We start from the raw sequence: 18,096 nt of genomic DNA, 5'->3' as shown, positions 1-18,096 counted from the left end.
ATATAAGTCCTCATTTTATATTCTGAAATACATTTGCCTCATCAGAGAAAGGGGTTAAATAGGGAAAGTAGAGATCCTCTTTTACCAATCCTATTAAAGCCTTCTAAATACATTAAGAGATTATTCCGGATTTTAAAAATAAAGTCAGTTTTTCTCCTCAAACCGGCGCCATACTTGTCTATGGCCTGTGTCTAGTACTGCAACTCTGCAATAGACGATAGTTGGTTGCAACAGCAGACACAGCCCTATGGTCAAGAGGTAGCACGTAGAAGGAAGAAAAACCAGAATGTCCTTTGTAACCCTGTAATCCTTTAATACGCAGAGTACTGCCCCCTCTAGGGAGCACAAGACATGAGTTGGATATTGATTTTTCCCACCACACCCAGCCTGAGCTAGCTGCTGGTAAATGGGAGAAAATTCTTTAAATGCCGACAAGAGCTGAATGTACTTTTTCTTCTGAACTATGATTGATGAGACTATGTCCAAAAATATCAATTTGGCAAATGAAAGAGTTCTCCAAGAAGAGCATCTATTTAGGCAAAGATCAGAGAAATGCTAAAGAAAGGCAATATTGTAAAAAAAAAATCACTATTGTGAAGAATTTAAAGCAATGCCCTTCCTTGCATAAAGGAGCATTCCGGGCAAAACTGGCACACTGTGATATGCCCTGTGCCGGGCTGGCGGAGGGGTACATGATACAGGGAGTCTGTATTTGAAGTTCATTGCATCCCTGATTGAATACCATCCCCTCACAAAGCACACCACAGCGCGCAGCTTCTGTCTACAGTCTTCCTGTAAAGAGTTTGTTGAATTAAATACAAAACATTTTAATATATTCACGGATTTGGAGGGTTTGTCCTCTATTCAGGATTCTCATTGCTTAGCCAGAATGGATAATGCTTGCTTGTTCTGGGGGGTCTGTCCTGTTCCCCCGTTATGCGGACAACACACTCATTTGAATATGCACTGTGTAATGCTTATTTTCTCCTGTGGAGGCACTGTAGGGAAACTGAACACTTACTATCAGATTTCCTCAGCTTATTGTAAAGCAACCCAAACTAATACGCATGGATTGTCTAAAGTGGCCAACCCAATGTCGTATATAGAGGAATTAAGCATACTATCTGCTTTAGTTCTCCACCAGTGTTAACTCTCTCCCTGCCAGACAGCACATTATACTTCACACACATACATCAGCATGAGATGCTTTTTATCATACACCTTGAAAAGAAGTTTGTACATCTTAATTCGGAAAATCATTTTCCCCATCACAATGTGGTTTGAAACACATTCCGCCACTTCAGTATTTCATTAGAAATACAGAGTTGATGAATTCATCAGTTAGTCCATAGCATTTTTTTTTTATAATGCAGATAACATACCAATGATCATCGACATAATGAAAAAGCCTGCAACTCCAGACATGGTAGTCAGAACGGTCCCCAATTAAAACAGACATTCAACGTAAATGTGATGGAAAATGGACACTGAATCTGACAGGTTTACAATTATTGCTGCTTCAGCCTTCTTTTGTCCTGTTTGCTGCCAGGTAGAACCAAGTTTCAGAAGCATGATTTGCTATAAGGCAACAATATGAAGTTTTATGTAGCTCGTCCGTTGTGTATTTGAGTGCATGAACTGCGGCGGAGGAAAAGTTATTGGTTTTGCATGAAAGGGCAGGGCCGGATTTACACAGCTAGATACGTAACCTTTAGCGATTTAAGCCCCGTCCAATCCACTAGGAATACTTACTTTCTTACTTGTAGCTTTTTAAAAGTATCACATTGTGCTTCTATTCTACAATATCCATCTTCCATCCTCGTCTAATAGACATCAGGGGTCCTACAATAAATCCGGCCCTATTCAAAATGCACACATAGGCACAAGTACAAGATCAGACTCCGAAACATGCAGAAATCAAGTGATCAGACAGAAGATGTGTATACCCCGTACCCCGAGGGGAGCAAACCGGTATATGAAAGACACTGACAAAGGATCTGAATCTATTGGGTCATGCAGAGCAGAACATGGAGCTGCGGGATATGTAAAACCATGCTTATATTATGGGAATCGTTACAGTGTGCATCATGGAAGCAAAAAGAAGAAGGATGGGTAGCCAATGATAACCTATATTAAAAAAAAAAACTGAAATAGTGTTCTAACCAAGGTCCATGAGAACAGAAAGCTTCTATTCAACAGTAAAACAGTATTGTGCAGAGGCCAAAATAAAAGCAAGGAAAACAGCAGAAAATACCATGTGTTCATTCTGACATTCTCTTTCCTATTAACAATTTTTAAAAATTATTTTACAAAAGTAGTCAAGCATTTTTTGTTGTTATTGGCAGTAAACATTTTGTTCTTTATATATATATATATTTATATACTCTGGGACGAATAAATCATCTGGATAGTGAATTACAATATTCTAAGCGACATAAAAGATAAATTCATTTGTGAAATTGATTTTTTTTCCATAAACAAATACAAAAGTCAGTCTTCCCCCCCCCCCATTCATTCTACATAGAGTCTTCCGCATACAGAACATGATGAGTACACATTCGCTCCACTGACAGACGCTAGCGGCCACTGTCCTGATTCCCTCCATATCAATAGGTCATCGGGAGGCATGACCTTTGGCTTTTGTACAGCTCTGTTTCAAGTAGGTATCCTTTTCAGTTTTAAAGTGACATATCTCTTCTACAATAAAATACATTTTTGTTTGTATCTGTGTAAGTACTAAGCAGCTTTTTTTCCGCAAAAATGGGAAGGCACAGAACACGTTGCAGTTGAGATGAAGCAAGACAGCAGAAAGGTGTGCATCTGTAGGGCTGGGTGGATTAAGGCTTATGTTAAACTGCTGTGCCCTCTTCTGGTTGAGTGTTGGATCTAAAAAAAAAAAATACATAGAATTTTCAGGGTTAACCAACATAAAATAATATCTCAAAAGAAAAATTAAAGGCCTTTAGACTATATGTATGAGCTCCATTCCATACCTAAACACCCCCAGATGAAGCAGCAACACAAAACGCTTCACGTTGGCTTACTACCCATCTTAGGCAAATAAACAGTTCATCAGAGATCTTCTTCACCATTTTTGTGTATTTTATTAAATATGCACACTTCTATTTATGATATTATAACCTTTGCATTTATTTATTACTGCACTCTGATGCACTTATTAATATGTTTTTGCCATTCATATTTATTTATACACTGTGTTCCAAATTATTATGCAAATAATATTTTCTAAGATTTTCCCAAGTTACCTATATGAATTGCAGTCATTGTAATTTTCCAATCAAATAACTATTAGAGTACAATTGAAAGGTTTTTGTACAAACTGCCTATGATAACAGTATATTTTTTAAAAAAACTCAAACTGCACTCAAAATGCATGTTCCAAATTATTATGCACAGCAGAGTTTTCAACCTTTTCATTTTAATAAAGAACAAAAAAATGGTCATTTTTGAAATTATAAGCATTAGCAGGTTATTACAAACTGAAATCAAACAACTCAAAACTTTATTCTAGGTGATGTTACATTTGCACATAGGACCCCTTGTTCGAAAGGAGCTTCTGAACTCTCTCGTCCATTGAATTTGTCAGGTTTTGGATGGTTTCTGCTTCAATTGTTTTGCATGAGGACAGAATACCCTCCCAGAGCTGTTGCTTACATGTGAACTGCCTCCCGCCATCATAGACACTCCTTTTGATGATGCTCCAGAGGTTCTCAATGGGGTTGAGGTCAGGGGAGCATAGGTGCAACACCATAAGTTTGTCCCCTTTTATGCCCATAGCAGCCAGAGATGCAGATGTGTTATGTGCAGCATGAGACGGGGCATTATCATGCATGAAATGATCTTGATGGTCCAGATGGATGGAGTGGAGGATGGCTGGTTGATGGACACCCCATGCAAACACGGCTACAGCGCTAACAAGGAGGAGGTGGAGTAATGTTTTGGGCTGGAATCATGGGGAGAGAGATTGTCGGCCCTTTTAGGATCCCTGAAGGGGTAAAGATGAACTCCATAATGTATGTTGAGTTTCTCAAACAGCACTTCCTTCCATGGTTCAAAAAGAAGAACCGTGCATTCCGCAGCAAGATCATTTTCATGCATGATAATGCACCGTCTCATGCTGCACATAACACATCTGCATCTCTGGCTGCTATGGGCATAAAAGGGGACAAACTTATGGTGTGGCACCCATGCTCCCCTGACCTCAACCCCATTGAGAACCTCTGGAGCATCATCAAAAGGAGTGTCTATGATGGCGGGAGGCAGTTCACATCTAAGCAACAGCTCTGGGAGGGTATTCTGTCCTCATGCAAAACAATTGAAGCAGAAACCATCCATGTGCAAATGTAACATGACCTAGAGTAAAGTTTTGAGTTGAAAACTGTTTGATTTCAGTTTGTAATAACCTGCTAATGCTTATAATTTCAAAAATGAACATTTTTTGTTCTTTATTAAAATGAAAAGGTTGAAAACTCTGCTGTGCATAATAATTTGGAACATGCATTTTGAGTGCAGTTTGAGTTTATTTTTTAAAAAATATACTGTTATCTTAGGCAGTTTGTACAAAAACCTTTCAATTGTACTCTAATAGTTATTTGACTGGAAAATTACAATGACTGCAATTCATATAGCTAATTTGGGAAAATCTGAGAAAATAATATTGGCATAATAATTTGGAACACAGTGTAAGCCCGTAAATACCCCAAATAGGCCAATTTTATATGAAATTTTTCACATCCCCGGAAAAGGTTGCGTTTCACCACCATCTTATGTGTTCTCATTTTTAATCATGTACTGATAAAGATTGACTTCTTATGCCTATATGTGTAGTCGTTAGCTTAAACTGAATAAAAAAAAAAAAAAAACACACCAATAATAAGCAAACTAAGGGGCTTTTGTCATTTTGGGGGGGTTCTTTAAAAAGTATCCATCCTCAGTCTGTGGCTATTCATTTTAATTAAAAGGAATCTGTCGGCAGGTGTTTGCCCCTACATTATGCTTCTCTCAGATGTAGGATACGTGTCACTTACTGGGTGGCTTGCTGCAGTTTTCATAAATCACGGTTTTATTTGCTGTAAAGTTACCAGTTCTCTGACTGTTGAGCTCTGTATAACCCTGCCCACGCCACTGATTGACAGCTTTCTGTGTACACTGTGCATAGGCAGAAAGCTGCCAATCAGAGGCAGGGGTGGGGTTATACAGAGCTCATGAACATGGAGAACTACATGGCAACAGTTTTACCAGTTCTCTAGTGATAATCTCCTGCTGATAAAATGGCGATTTTATCAAAACTACAGCAAGCAGCCCAGTAAGTGACACATAAGGGAATCATGGTCTCTGTCTCTATATTAAACTGTTCGCATATTAAGTGGCAAAAAACTGATGACAGATTTCCTTTAAGGAAACAGTGGGCAGCCACAGATTATTTTATTACAGAGGCCCTTTTATTAATAAGTGATAACTGTCTATCAAAAGTCGGGTGTGAACTTCTAGGTCCTGGGAACCTGGCAAATAGAGAGAGATCCCACAACCCTCCACAGCACCACAGGACCCCTCACTGAGAAAGCCTAAGATCTCACGCTGCGAACTAAACCAGAGCTGCCGCATCTTCTACTAAGCCGTAACCGATAGGTAAAAAGCGCTTATGATATTACTGACTGGTAAGCGCTTGGTAAACGATGCAGCACTAGTTTAATTCAAAGAGTGTGATTACAAAAGTTGTGGGATCCTGGTCATTTTTGTTAGGCACTGATATTTAATAAAATCATCAGTCTGAGGCTGCCCAATATTTTCTGAACTAAAAAGGGCAGTCACAGACAGGTGATGGGTTCTCTCTTACTGGTGTTCCCATACCTACAGGCAGTTTGTTCAGCGCAACAGAGGAAGATTTGAATGTATATAGCATGGATTTCACACAGATTTTGGTGCAAACTCTTTTAATCCACATCTCGTGCATGAAAAAGGGGATTTCATTATTCGTTCACATGTTTCTGAAGTTTTTTTTTAGGTAAATGGATCATAAAATCAAAGATTACTGTAGATATACCATTTATAATGATGCATTGTTGCATTATGGTATAACGTACATACTTTAATTTAAAGGGGTGTCTTCTAGTGGCAAATTGTCTGAAAATGCCTTTTACTTTATTTTGTCCCCTGCAATTCAGGCACTAAACACTGCATTTTACACTACATTTTTTAAGGGTATCATACAAGCATACCTGTTAACTGTGGTTCTCATACTGGCTCTGTCTCTTCTTTGATTTCAGCTCCTTTAACCACTGTGGGGATTCACTTGCCCCTCTGGAAGCCAAGAAATAGATATATGCTCACGTTCTATCATGCAATTTGTCCGAGGTTTTATCTTTACAGCTAGATTGGGAATATGGGATTCATTGTCGAATTGAAACATAGGTCAAGCCCCAATATGCTAAAACTGGCCTCAGTCATGACATTGATTTCCACTAGCTGATGGTGGTCTTTCAATAACCACCAATTAGCCTTATATTTGCAGATCGGCAGTCGTTTAATAGCCAGTTTAGACAGGCCGACCGCACTTCCCATGCACAAAGTATCGATCATTCAGTGCACAGAAACAGACAGGTTTTGGCAGCACATGTCCAGTTTACACAGGGCGATGTGCTGCCAAGGACGATCATTTTTTTTAACAAGTTTAAGAATCTTTTTACCAGATGATCGAGTGTTTTATAATGGTGATTATCGGGAAAAGAGCATTGCTAGAAACGCTCATTCACAATCGGCCAGGATAAATGCACCCTCAGAGGAACATGCAAACAATTTATAATTAAAGGACATCTATCATGAAAGGAAACAACTTGGCTCACGTCCCGCAAAATAGAGGGGCTGTGACAGCCGTGCATCCTGATCTTACCATACCAAAACATTCATGATTGGGGAAATAGCCATCAGCTGGCAACATACAGAAAAATCAGGGACAATTAACCTGTCTTGTATGTCCGCAGAGGTTGGCAAGAGTTTGACACCCAGTGTTCCTTGTGGGAGAGGAGATTTTGGCGACCTTGAAGGTTGAGCAGAAGACTGAGGTGAAGAAGGCTGAGTTGAAGATTCGCTACTGCTCTCTGTCTCTTGCCTTTTCCGAAGTTGGGCCTATTGAACATAAAAAATTATTATGATTATACAATTGGAGATAATATTGAAAAAAAAAAAGCAACAAAAAAGTTTCCCATGACAACTAGTTAGATTTTATAAATGACATTTTCTAAAGAACCTCGGAGAATTAATCTGATTGACTTCGACTGGTAACCCAACCACATTTTCTCTGCACTAGTTTTGTACAATGGCGACAAGAGTTCCTTGGCACGGCAAAGCGCAAAAAAGTATAATTTTTCATGTGAAAACCTGTGCTCAAATCATCATACACATCAATATCTTCCTCCTAACTAGCTTGTAGGATAGTAAATGTATGTGCTTATAAGTGAAAACTGATGTAATTCATGTCAACAGTGTTTTCGATACATACAAGGCCATAACTTCATAGCCAAATTGCACCAAACAAAAAAGTGCTTAAAATATTATCAATCACAACCGATTCACTTACCATTAGAGTGGAGTGATCCATTCCAGGAAACATTGGCATCCTCTGAGACGGTAGTGAAGACCTTTGAGGCTTTTCTTCTTCCGCATCAACTTCATCCTTTTTCTCAGGTTTCTCATCTAAAATACAGAAAAGTCACAATAATAATTCTAATCTGTGTCCAGAGATACAGTGGGTACGGAAAGTATACAGACCCCTTTAAATTTTCACTCTTTGTTTCATTGCAGCCATTTGGTAAATTCTAAAAAGTTAATATTTTTTTTATCATTAAAGTCCACTCTGCACCCCATCTTGACTGAAAAAAAAAACAGAAATATTGCTCAGGCACTCATATTTAAGTCACATGCTGTCCATTTCCTTGTGATCCTCCTTGAGATGGTTCTACTCCTTCATTGGAGTCCAGCTGTGTTTAATTAAACTGATAGGATTTGATTTGGAAAGACACAAACCTGTCTACATAAGACCTCACAGCTCACAGTGCATGTCAGACCAAATGAGAATCATGAGCTCAAAGGAACTGCCAAGGAGCTCAGAGACAGAATTGTGGCAAGGCACAGATCTGGCCAAGGTTACAAAAACATTTCTGCATTACTCAAGGTTCCAAAGAGCACAGTGGCCTCCATAATCCTTAAATGGAAGAAGTTTGGGACCACCAGAAGTCTTCCTAGACCTGACCGTCCAGCCAAACTGAGCAATCGTGGGAGAAGAGCCTTGGTGAGAGAGGTAAAGAAGAACCCCAAGATCACTGTGGCTGAGCTCCAGAGATGCAGTAGAGAGATGGTAGAAAGTTCCACAAAGTCAACTATCACTGCAGCCCTCCACCAGTCGGGCCTTTATGGCAGAGTGGCCCGACGGAAGCCTCTCCTCAGAGCAAGACATATGCAAGCCCGCATAGAGTTTGCTCAAAAACACATGAAGGACTCCCAGACTATGAGAAATAAGATTCTCTGGTCTGATGAGACAAAGATAGAACTTTTTGGTGATAATTCTAAGCGGTATGTGTGGAGAAAACCAGGCACTGCTCATCAGCTGCCCAATACAATCCCAGCAGTGAAACATGGTGGTGGCAGCATCATGCTATGGGGGTGTTTTCAGCTGCAGGGACAGGATGACTGGTTGCAATTGAAGGAAACATGAATGCGGCCAAGTACAGAGATATCCTGGATGAAAACCTCTTCCAGATTGCTCTGGACCTCAGACTTGGCCAAAGGTTCACCTTCCAACAAGACAATGACCCTAAGCACACAGCTAAAATAACAAAGGAGTGGCTTCAGAACAACTCTGTGACCATTCTTGACTGGCCCAGCCAGAGCCCTGACCTAAACCCAATTGGGCATCTCTGGAGAGACCTGAAAATTGCTGTCCACCAATGTTCATCATCTAACCTGACGGAACTGGAGAGGATCTGCAAGGAAGAATGGCAGAGGTTCCCCAAATCCAGGTGTGAAAAACTTGTTGAGGAAGTGAAGATGGATCCAGCTCAACACACCGGGCAATTAATTAAAATTCAACAATCTTTATTGGCAAATCCTTTTAAAAATTTGTAGAAAAAACAAAAAATGGACATCTCAGACAACAAAGCATATATTATGGGGTGGCGTGTATAAAAAATGCCAAAAGGCTCAAAAGGGTGCTTCTACTCAATACTGAGCAAAGGGTCTGAATACTTATGACCATGTGATATTTTAGTTTTTCTTTTTTAATAAATTTGCAAAAATGTCTGCATTTCTGTTTTTTTTCCAGTCAAGATGGGGTGCAGAGTGTACTTTAATGAGAAAAAAAAATGAACTTTTTAGAATTTACCAAATGGCTGCAATGAAACAAAGAGTGAAAACTTTAAAGGGGTCTGAATACTTTCCGTACCCACTGTATACTGTAAAGAAGGTAAAACACTAACTGATGCACTGTTTTATGTCAAGTGCAAGGTTTTAGAAATTGTGTCAGCCCCTTGGGTCCTACATGAAGCCACAATACAGAGTTCTGTCTACATGATTCTTTTATATGGTATGACTATTTCACAAATGATACCTGACAAAACTGCAGTCCAGCTGTGAAACGCGCTTGAGATTTCTGCATGCCTCGTCTATAGACCAGGATGTCTCAAGGTATTTTTGGGAGGTTGAATGTTTTGCTGCCATTTGTCTACAATGCTGTATTCTATAGTCTTATACTATAGCTTGCCTCACTCAATGACATCCATTTGACTTGCAGTGCATTTATTGAGGCTTCAATGTCAAAGGAGTTTTTCCTTTTCCTTTCTTCCCCCCTTTTTCTCCTATATATAGCATGTCATAGTAGTACTGTTGTACTTTGTTTGTAACACGTAATAAAATTACATATGTTTATATTTGGATATGGTCTGCAGATTCCTTGGTCACCTCTATAAGGTTACGTACTTAAGTTTTTTGAGAAAACAGCTATAAATTCTTATTGGCTATGAGGTTATATTGGTTGTTTAATAACCATTGCATGCTGTTTTACAATGTGTTATACCAGGAGTAGGCAATTAATTCTCCCACGGGGCCATGTGATATAGTGTGACTGTTGTGCAGGGCAGAACCAACCGGCCAAACTTAATTCTGCTTATTAGTATTGTTTCATACAATTTTTTATCACTTAATATTGAGCAGAATTAAGTCTGTTGACTAACTCCTATTGATAATATATGTTACAATAGGGCTTATAGTAATGTGTATTCTGGTATTCACAGTATGATGTTCCCACACAGTAAGATGTCACCACATAGCCCCTCTACACAGCTACATAGTATCACATCCCCACAAAGCTTCACTACAAAGTATTATGTCCCCACAGCGCCCATGCAACATAATATCCACACACAGCCCCCTTACACAGTATTATGCCCCCATACAGCCCCCTATTCAGAATGATGTTCCCACACAGTATGATGTCACCACACAGTATGATGTCACCACACAGCCCCTCTACACAGCTACATAGCATCACATCCCCACAAAGCTTCACTACAAAGTATTATGTCCCCACAGCCCCCATGCAACATAATATCCACACACAGCCCCCTTACACAGTATTATGCCCCCATACAGCCCCCCATTCAGAATGATGTCCCCACACAGCCCCTTAAACAGTATAAAGTCCCACTACCACCCCTCTTTTTCTGCAGAATGATGTAAAAAAAAATAAAACGTCTCACCTAACCCCGTTAACCCCCTGCTCCGATCTGCGCTGTGTACTGAGGCATAGCTGGCGCGATGTAATGACGTCATTGCGCCGGCTGCGCTCTCTGACACATAGGTCAATGATGGAACAGGGAGCTGACAGCATCACTGCGTTCACCGGTATCTGCATCCTGAGAATGCAGATCTCAGTGAAAGTGAGACGCTGGGCGGCTGCATGATGCGGGTGCCACTGCAAAAATCCCTTGGGCTGTCCGCACTTTGTCCATGACAATGTTACTATGTGTATTTAGTGTTCATTTCTCCTACCAAGTGAGTATGTACCTTAATGGCAGCTGCAAGTGAAAATCAATTCAAGATAAATAAGGCTTAGTGCCCACGATGCAGAAATGAAGCAGAAATTTTCCTGAGCATTTCTGCATCTCCTTTGCAGAAAAACGCATGCTGTTTTTACATGCGTTTTTGACACGTATTTGCATGCGTATTTGCCCTGCGTTTTTCCAATGCATTGTATAGACAAATACGCATGCAGAAACGCACAAGAATTGGTCATGTCCGTATTTTTTCTGCGAGTAAAATCTGTGCAGAAAAAATCCTGACCATGTGCACAGAACTTGCAGAATGTCATAGGAAGTCATGGGATAAGGTATGCAATGCATTTCTGGAGCGTTTACCCGCTGAAAATACGCATCAAAAACGCATCGTGGGCACACAGCCTAAAGCAACACATTTAAAAAGCTTGCCAAAATTTTATGTACAGTACATTAATGCAAATTTGTCAGAGAAATATTCTGCCGTGCTGAATCACTTGGGCACACAAATCAAGATCTGCTGCTGGCAGTGACTGCTGGACAAAGACGTCCTTGATGTGCTCGATGGGAGAGGAGTCCGGATATGCTGTAGGTCATGGTAGCACTTTTAGGCTATGCAGGCTGCTCACAGTAGCATGAGCAACATGGGCCTGGCATTGTGTTGGTAAAATGCTGTTGGGACACTTTGGATAAATGATTGTACCACTAGTTCCACGACCCAATTGATGCAACGCCAAACTGATAGTGTACAATAAAGACTAGAGGGGTCCGGCTACCCCATACCATAATCCTGGAAGTAGAACTGGTGTTACATTCCTCTGTGAAGGCCTCATTATAACGTTGCCCATGGGGTCTCCAGTCTAGTCTATGGCTATTATTGCTTGCAAGACAAAAGCAAGACTTGGTCAAAATCAGACATGTCTCCATTTTTTACGCAGACCACTTGGTCCACAAAAAAGAACAGATATGTGAACAGTCCCAAAGGCTATAATGAGTAATAAAAAAGAGGGATAGAATTAGTAGATAAAAAACATCTGAATGAGGCATTATTCAAAAAAGATGGGTGTCAGGAATAAAGATATATAGGCCCAGATTGATCAAGGCTCAATCTTCAACAAGATTGGCTGCTCAACCTTCAACGAGATGGATTCGCCTCCCGATGAGTTTGGCCCAATCTTTCAGTTGTCGTGTGCTACTGCAAGAAATTTACATTTCTGTCGAAATTTATGTCATTTTTTTGCCGTAAACTATTAGGTATATGTCAGCTGTCTACACTCCACCTAAGCTCTGCTGCATTTTCAAAAAGTTTACAGAGCTGGCTGGAGGTGGTATAAAAATTCAAAGTCACAAAAATTTTTGAAACATTTCAAGCAGTTTTATGCAAGAATTCTGGTGAAAGCGGATAGAGTTGGGCTCTAGTCTACTTGAGTATAGACAACACAGACACTAGGCTTTAGATTTGGAAAGATACTTTTCATTCATAGCCATCTAAAAAGCAAAAAAAGATCAATCAAGTACAAATATATGTGACTAAGTTAGCAAGTTATCCTCCAATTTGGTAATGTTTATGGGGACGGGCAAACACGTTCTTCAGTTTTGTGGTGTAAGACTGACGATTACTGTGGCAGAAATCCATAAACTATGATCCATCACATTTATATTGCAATTTACAGCTGGTATTGACTATTTAGCTGTTTGCAACCCTGGGAGGATGAGAAACATTAATGGATTCTACTCCTATGAACAAGCCAAACCACTACCTTTCAAACCAGAAACCGTTTTATACCTGGTTACTGCCACAATATGTCAAATAATATTCCTAAAAAAAAAATACTGCAATATATTTCCCACATAATACTACCACTGAATCCCCAAATACTGCAATACAATGCTTAAAAGGGAATGTCAGCATGTTTTTGCTATGTAATCTCACTGCAGCATGATATAGGGACAGTGACCCTGATTCCAGTAATGTATCACTTAATTTACTGAGTGCAGCATTTGTGACAGACTCACAGGATTCTCTGCTGCAGACCTAGCAGAGCTAGGAATGTTCAGCCCTGTGTAACCCCGCACACACCACTGATTTGGAGCTTTCTGTGCAAGTTGTATATTGATAGAAAGCTGCTAATCAGTTGTGGGAACGTAGTTGGACTTGGAGGCACTAGACAGCCAGTCCTCTAGTGAAAATCTCCTGTTGATAAAACACTGATTTTAACGAAACAAAAACACACAGCCTGGTAAGTGAGACATCCCTTAAATCACTCTCTCTGCCTGCATTGTGGTGCTCTCAGATTACATAGCAATAACCTGCTGACAGATTCCTTTTAATAGTTAAAGGGTTATTGGAAAAGTGGTCATAGGATGTGCAGGAGTTACTGAATGAGTTCTGTCTGCCTCAATCTGATCATGTTCAGCTTCCACTTCCTCCAGCATTGATCATACAGATCAGTGCAGGGCAGGAGATCAATATTGTGCAGATGTAAGGTGAGCTGTGATATCTCTATTATAAGACAGTGCACTTCGTGTAAAGGAGTACTTGTCCCAATGATTGGAATGGACAGTGGGATGGAGTATTTGTGGTGAATGGGTTTGCCAGTCCTAAAATAGTGACCGATTCCAATCATCAAGTACAGCTGAGGCTCTGGATCGGCAATTACCTGTGGTATCAGTGAACATCCAAGGACTGTCTGTATCCTCTATCACTGCTAGTTGGCTGCTGGACAGCAAAAGTCGACTTCTGCGCTGTGACTGGCTAGGTGCACGACGCTGGCTCTTCCGACTTAGTTGAACCCTGTTCTTGAGTGCCGTGGAGTCTAAGACTGAAGTTTGCTGTGAAGGAAACAAAAGAGGTTTAACTGCAATGGCTCTGCTCCAAGTAACTTTACAACTGGTAAAAGAACCTCGAAATAGTAGTTAAATGAATTAGTACTGCAGGACATGCGAGTTAAATATTACAACTGGTCCAAACAAGGATTCTTTTGTTTTGCACTCGTCAGCAGTAATGAAATTAATGGAATTTGATTTTTGACTGTAAAAAATGTAAGAACACTTACGTCTATCATACTTGGACATAAAAAGTTAATTTATAAGAATTAAGCTAATGAGCATCAGTAAGGTTGTGCTAGGGCCAGTGAAGAACAAGTCATGAGATCAGATGATTTCATCTACTAGTTAGGTTACTGCCCAAGTCTATGGTAGGTCAGTCCAAAACAGTGTTTCCCAAACTCCAGTCCTCATGGCCCCCAACGTGTCATGTTCTCAGGATTTCCTTTGTATTGTCCAGGTGGTGGAAGTATCATCAAGACATCAGTAATTCTCTCACCTGTGCAATTCTATGGAAATCCTGAAAACATGACCTGTGGGGGGCCGTGAGGACTGGAGTTTGGGAAACACTGATCTAAAACACTGGATTCTCAGAAATGGACAAAAATGTGGTATATTGGTTTGATAACCTGGACAAAAAAAATCACTGGTGGAACAAAAAAGCACAAGGCTTTCACATCTTCATAGAAGCAAATCTTCAGTTTCCGGTAAAGCTTCTATCAAACTACTTAGCAGAACAAGTTAGGATTATAGATGAGGATCACTAGATTTGCACCCTTTGTGTACTCTTATATCAAGTGTACATAAAGAGAAAGTGGGAAAAGTCTCCAATAAAAATAATTCTCACTTTATGTGTGCAAAGTATTAAAATATATAAAAGTCCATGATAGCGTAGATGCAATCTCGACGCGTTTCTGGCTTCCGCCCTTAGTGATAACAGAATGCATCATGGTACAAGCTTAAAAACATGCAGCAGCCAATCATGGTACAGATTTAACGAATTGATAGATTCAAAACATATGGACAGGGAATCCGATCTAACATAAGTGTAACACACATAAATACAGAGCATATAACACCCGTCCTTTTTTTTAAACAATAAGGCGTATCAGAAATAACAGAGAAAAAAAACACAAAAAATCACCAATTACAGAGGAAAAAAATCAAAATATGTTAATAAAAAATCTAAATATTTAAATAGAAATCTGCATACAAAAAAATCAGAATGTTCAAATAGAAAATCTGTATGCAGAAAATCAGGATATTAAAAAAAAAAAAATCTGTATGTAAAAAATCAGAATGTTCAAAGGAAAAATCAGTATGCAGAAAATCAGGATATTAAAAAAAAAATCTGTATGTAAAAAAAATCAGAATGTTAAAATGAAAAATCTATATGCAGAAAATAAGGATATTCAAATGGAAAATCTGAATACAGAAAATAAAATGTTCAAATGAAAAATCTAGATTAAAAATTTAGATTTTTCATTTGAACATTTTATTTTCTGTATACAGATTTTCCATTTGAACATCCTGACTTTCTGTATTCAGATTTTCCATTTGAATATCCTTATTTTCTGCATATAGATTTTCTATTTAAACATTCTGATTTTTTGGATGCAGATTTTCTATTTAAATATTTAGATTTTTTTATTTACATATTTTGATTTTTTTCCTCTGTAATTGGTCATTTTTTGTGGTTGTTTTTTCTCTGTTATTTCTGATACGCCTTATTGTTTAAAAAAAAGGACGGGTGTTATATGCTCTGTATTTATGTGTGTTACACTTATGTTAGATCGGATTCCCTGTCCATATGTTTTGAATCTATCAATTCGTTAAATCTGTACCATGATTGGCTGCTGCATGTTTTTAAGCTTGTACCATGATGCATTCTGTTATCACTAAGGGTGTAAGCCAGAAAGGAGTCGAGATTGAATCTCCGCTATCATGGACTTTTATATATTTTAATATTTTGCACAAATAAAGTGAGAATTATTTTTTATTGGAGACTTTTCCCACTTTCTCTTTATGTATACTGGCTGAGAGTCACGGTATTGTGGGTTTGAGCCCAGAAGATATGAGCAGCAGGATGGATTAAATGCATGGTGAGGCACATATTGTGTTTTTGTGAAGTCTTATATCAAGTGCACATTCTCCTGTGTTCTCCAGGTTCCAATGCCAGAAATAAGCGGAGGAAGGGGAAGTCACATACCATAGATGCTGATTGGCTGCTCTGATGGGACTTCCTGCCTGCGGACAGCTATCGAGGAAGCAGTACCAAGCAGTAAAACTACTATGAAATTCCAGACACACCACACAAACATTGTTAAACTAATATAGAATTATGACCATGACAAAATTGAGAAGCTGTTTTCAAAATTGAGGCCAACATCAGCAACACAGACCTCCCCCCCTCTTTAGTTTCTAATAGGATATTGCGAACCAACCCAAAATAACAATAAAACATTATAATTGGTTAAAAGAAATGATGATGTTGCTCCCATTTCCATGAATTCCAAATGATGCTTCTTACATCCATGAAAGAGAAATCAGATGCTTTGGCTTCATGAAAAGACGGTGTGCTCGCTGTGCCATCGGTGGAATCAAGATCCATGCTTGATCTATCCAGACTTCCATCATGGACCTCAGTGATAGAATCATGCTGGTCAGTCTCAGTGTGGGACAGTGAGGACAAGCGGCTGTGGGACTGCTGCTTCCGGGTGCTGATGTTATCGTATGATGAAGATTCTTGGACAAAGCTGCAACGGAGAAGGTGAATAATAAGAATAGTGCATTTACTACAACTGCCATATCATTCTTTACAATTTAATTGTTTAATGCCTCTGCCTCTCTCTATACCTATATCTATATATATATTTGTAAACTGTGAGCCCTAGCGGGCAGGGTCCTCTCTCCTCCTGTACCACTCAGTGATTTGTATCGCTCAAGATTGTTGTACTTGTTTTTTATTATGTATATCCCTTTCACATGTAAAGCGCCAGAGAAAAAATGGCACAATAATAATTGTGTGTATAATATATACACACAGATGCATGTACACACACACACACAGATGCATGTACACACACACACACAGATGCATGTACACACACACACACAGATGCATGTACACACACACACAGATGTACGTACACACACACACAGATGTACGTACACACACACACAGATGTACGTACACACACAGATGCATGTACACACACACAGATGTATGTACACACACACACACACATGCACGGACACACACAGATGCATGTATGTACACACACAGATGCATGTACATACACACACACAGATGCACATACGTACACACACACAGATGCATGTACACACACAGATGCACGTACACACACAGATGCACGTACGTACACAGATGTACGTACACACACAGATGCATGTACGTACACACACACAGATGCATGTACACACACAGATGTACGTACACACACAGATGCATGTACGTACACACACACAGATGCACATACGTACACACACACAGATGCACGTACACACACAGATGCACGTACACACACAGATGTACGTACACACACAGATGTACGTACACACACAGATGTACGTACACACACAGATGCACGTACACACACAGATGCACGTACACACACAGATGCACGTACGTACACACACACAGATGCATGTACGTACACACACAGATGCATGTACGTACACACACACACAGATGCATGTACGTACACACACACACACAGATGCATGTACACACACACACAGATGCATGTACACACACACACACAGATGCATGTACACACACAGATGCATGTACACACACAGATGCATGTACACACACAGATGCATGTACACACACACACACAGATGCATGTACACACACACAGATGCATGTACGTACACACACACACACAGATGCATGTATGTACACACACACACACACAGATGCATGTACGTACACACACAGATGCATGTACACACACACACAGATGCATGTACACACACACACACACACACAGATGCATGTACACACACACACACACAGATGCATGTACACACACACACACACAGATGCATGTACACACACACAGATGCATGTACACACACACAGATGCATGTACACACACACACACAGATGCATGTACACACACACACACAGATGCATGTACACACACAGATGCATGTACACACAGATGCATGTACACACACA

General features: G+C 39.7%; 1 protein-coding gene across 2 annotated transcripts in view; it reads right to left on the bottom strand.

Annotated features, from left to right (window-relative positions):
* Nucleotides 1-2,363: 2,363 nt before the first annotated feature.
* KIAA1671 (KIAA1671 ortholog) overlaps nucleotides 2,364-18,096 on the bottom strand; it is a 215,116-nt gene continuing 199,383 nt past the window's right edge. For both annotated transcript variants that reach the window (XM_073672915.1, XM_073672907.1), the window contains 6 exons: nucleotides 16,420-16,645; nucleotides 13,724-13,895; nucleotides 7,598-7,713; nucleotides 6,983-7,146; nucleotides 6,240-6,321; nucleotides 2,364-2,886 (listed from right to left, as the gene is read on the bottom strand). In XM_073672915.1, the coding sequence (XP_073529016.1) occupies nucleotides 6,243-6,321; nucleotides 6,983-7,146; nucleotides 7,598-7,713; nucleotides 13,724-13,895; nucleotides 16,420-16,645 (757 nt within the window). In that variant the 3' untranslated portion in view covers nucleotides 2,364-2,886; nucleotides 6,240-6,242. The remainder of the gene's footprint in view (nucleotides 2,887-6,239; nucleotides 6,322-6,982; nucleotides 7,147-7,597; nucleotides 7,714-13,723; nucleotides 13,896-16,419; nucleotides 16,646-18,096) is intronic.

This window comes from Phyllobates terribilis, unplaced genomic scaffold, assembly GCF_046119375.1.
Source record: "Phyllobates terribilis strain yellow unplaced genomic scaffold, ASM4611937v1 Scaffold_1__5_contigs__length_1240528914, whole genome shotgun sequence".
NCBI classification, from domain to species: Eukaryota; Metazoa; Chordata; class Amphibia; order Anura; family Dendrobatidae; genus Phyllobates; species Phyllobates terribilis.
Note: the sequence above shows the minus strand (reverse complement) of the source record. Positions and strands in the feature narration are given on the sequence as shown.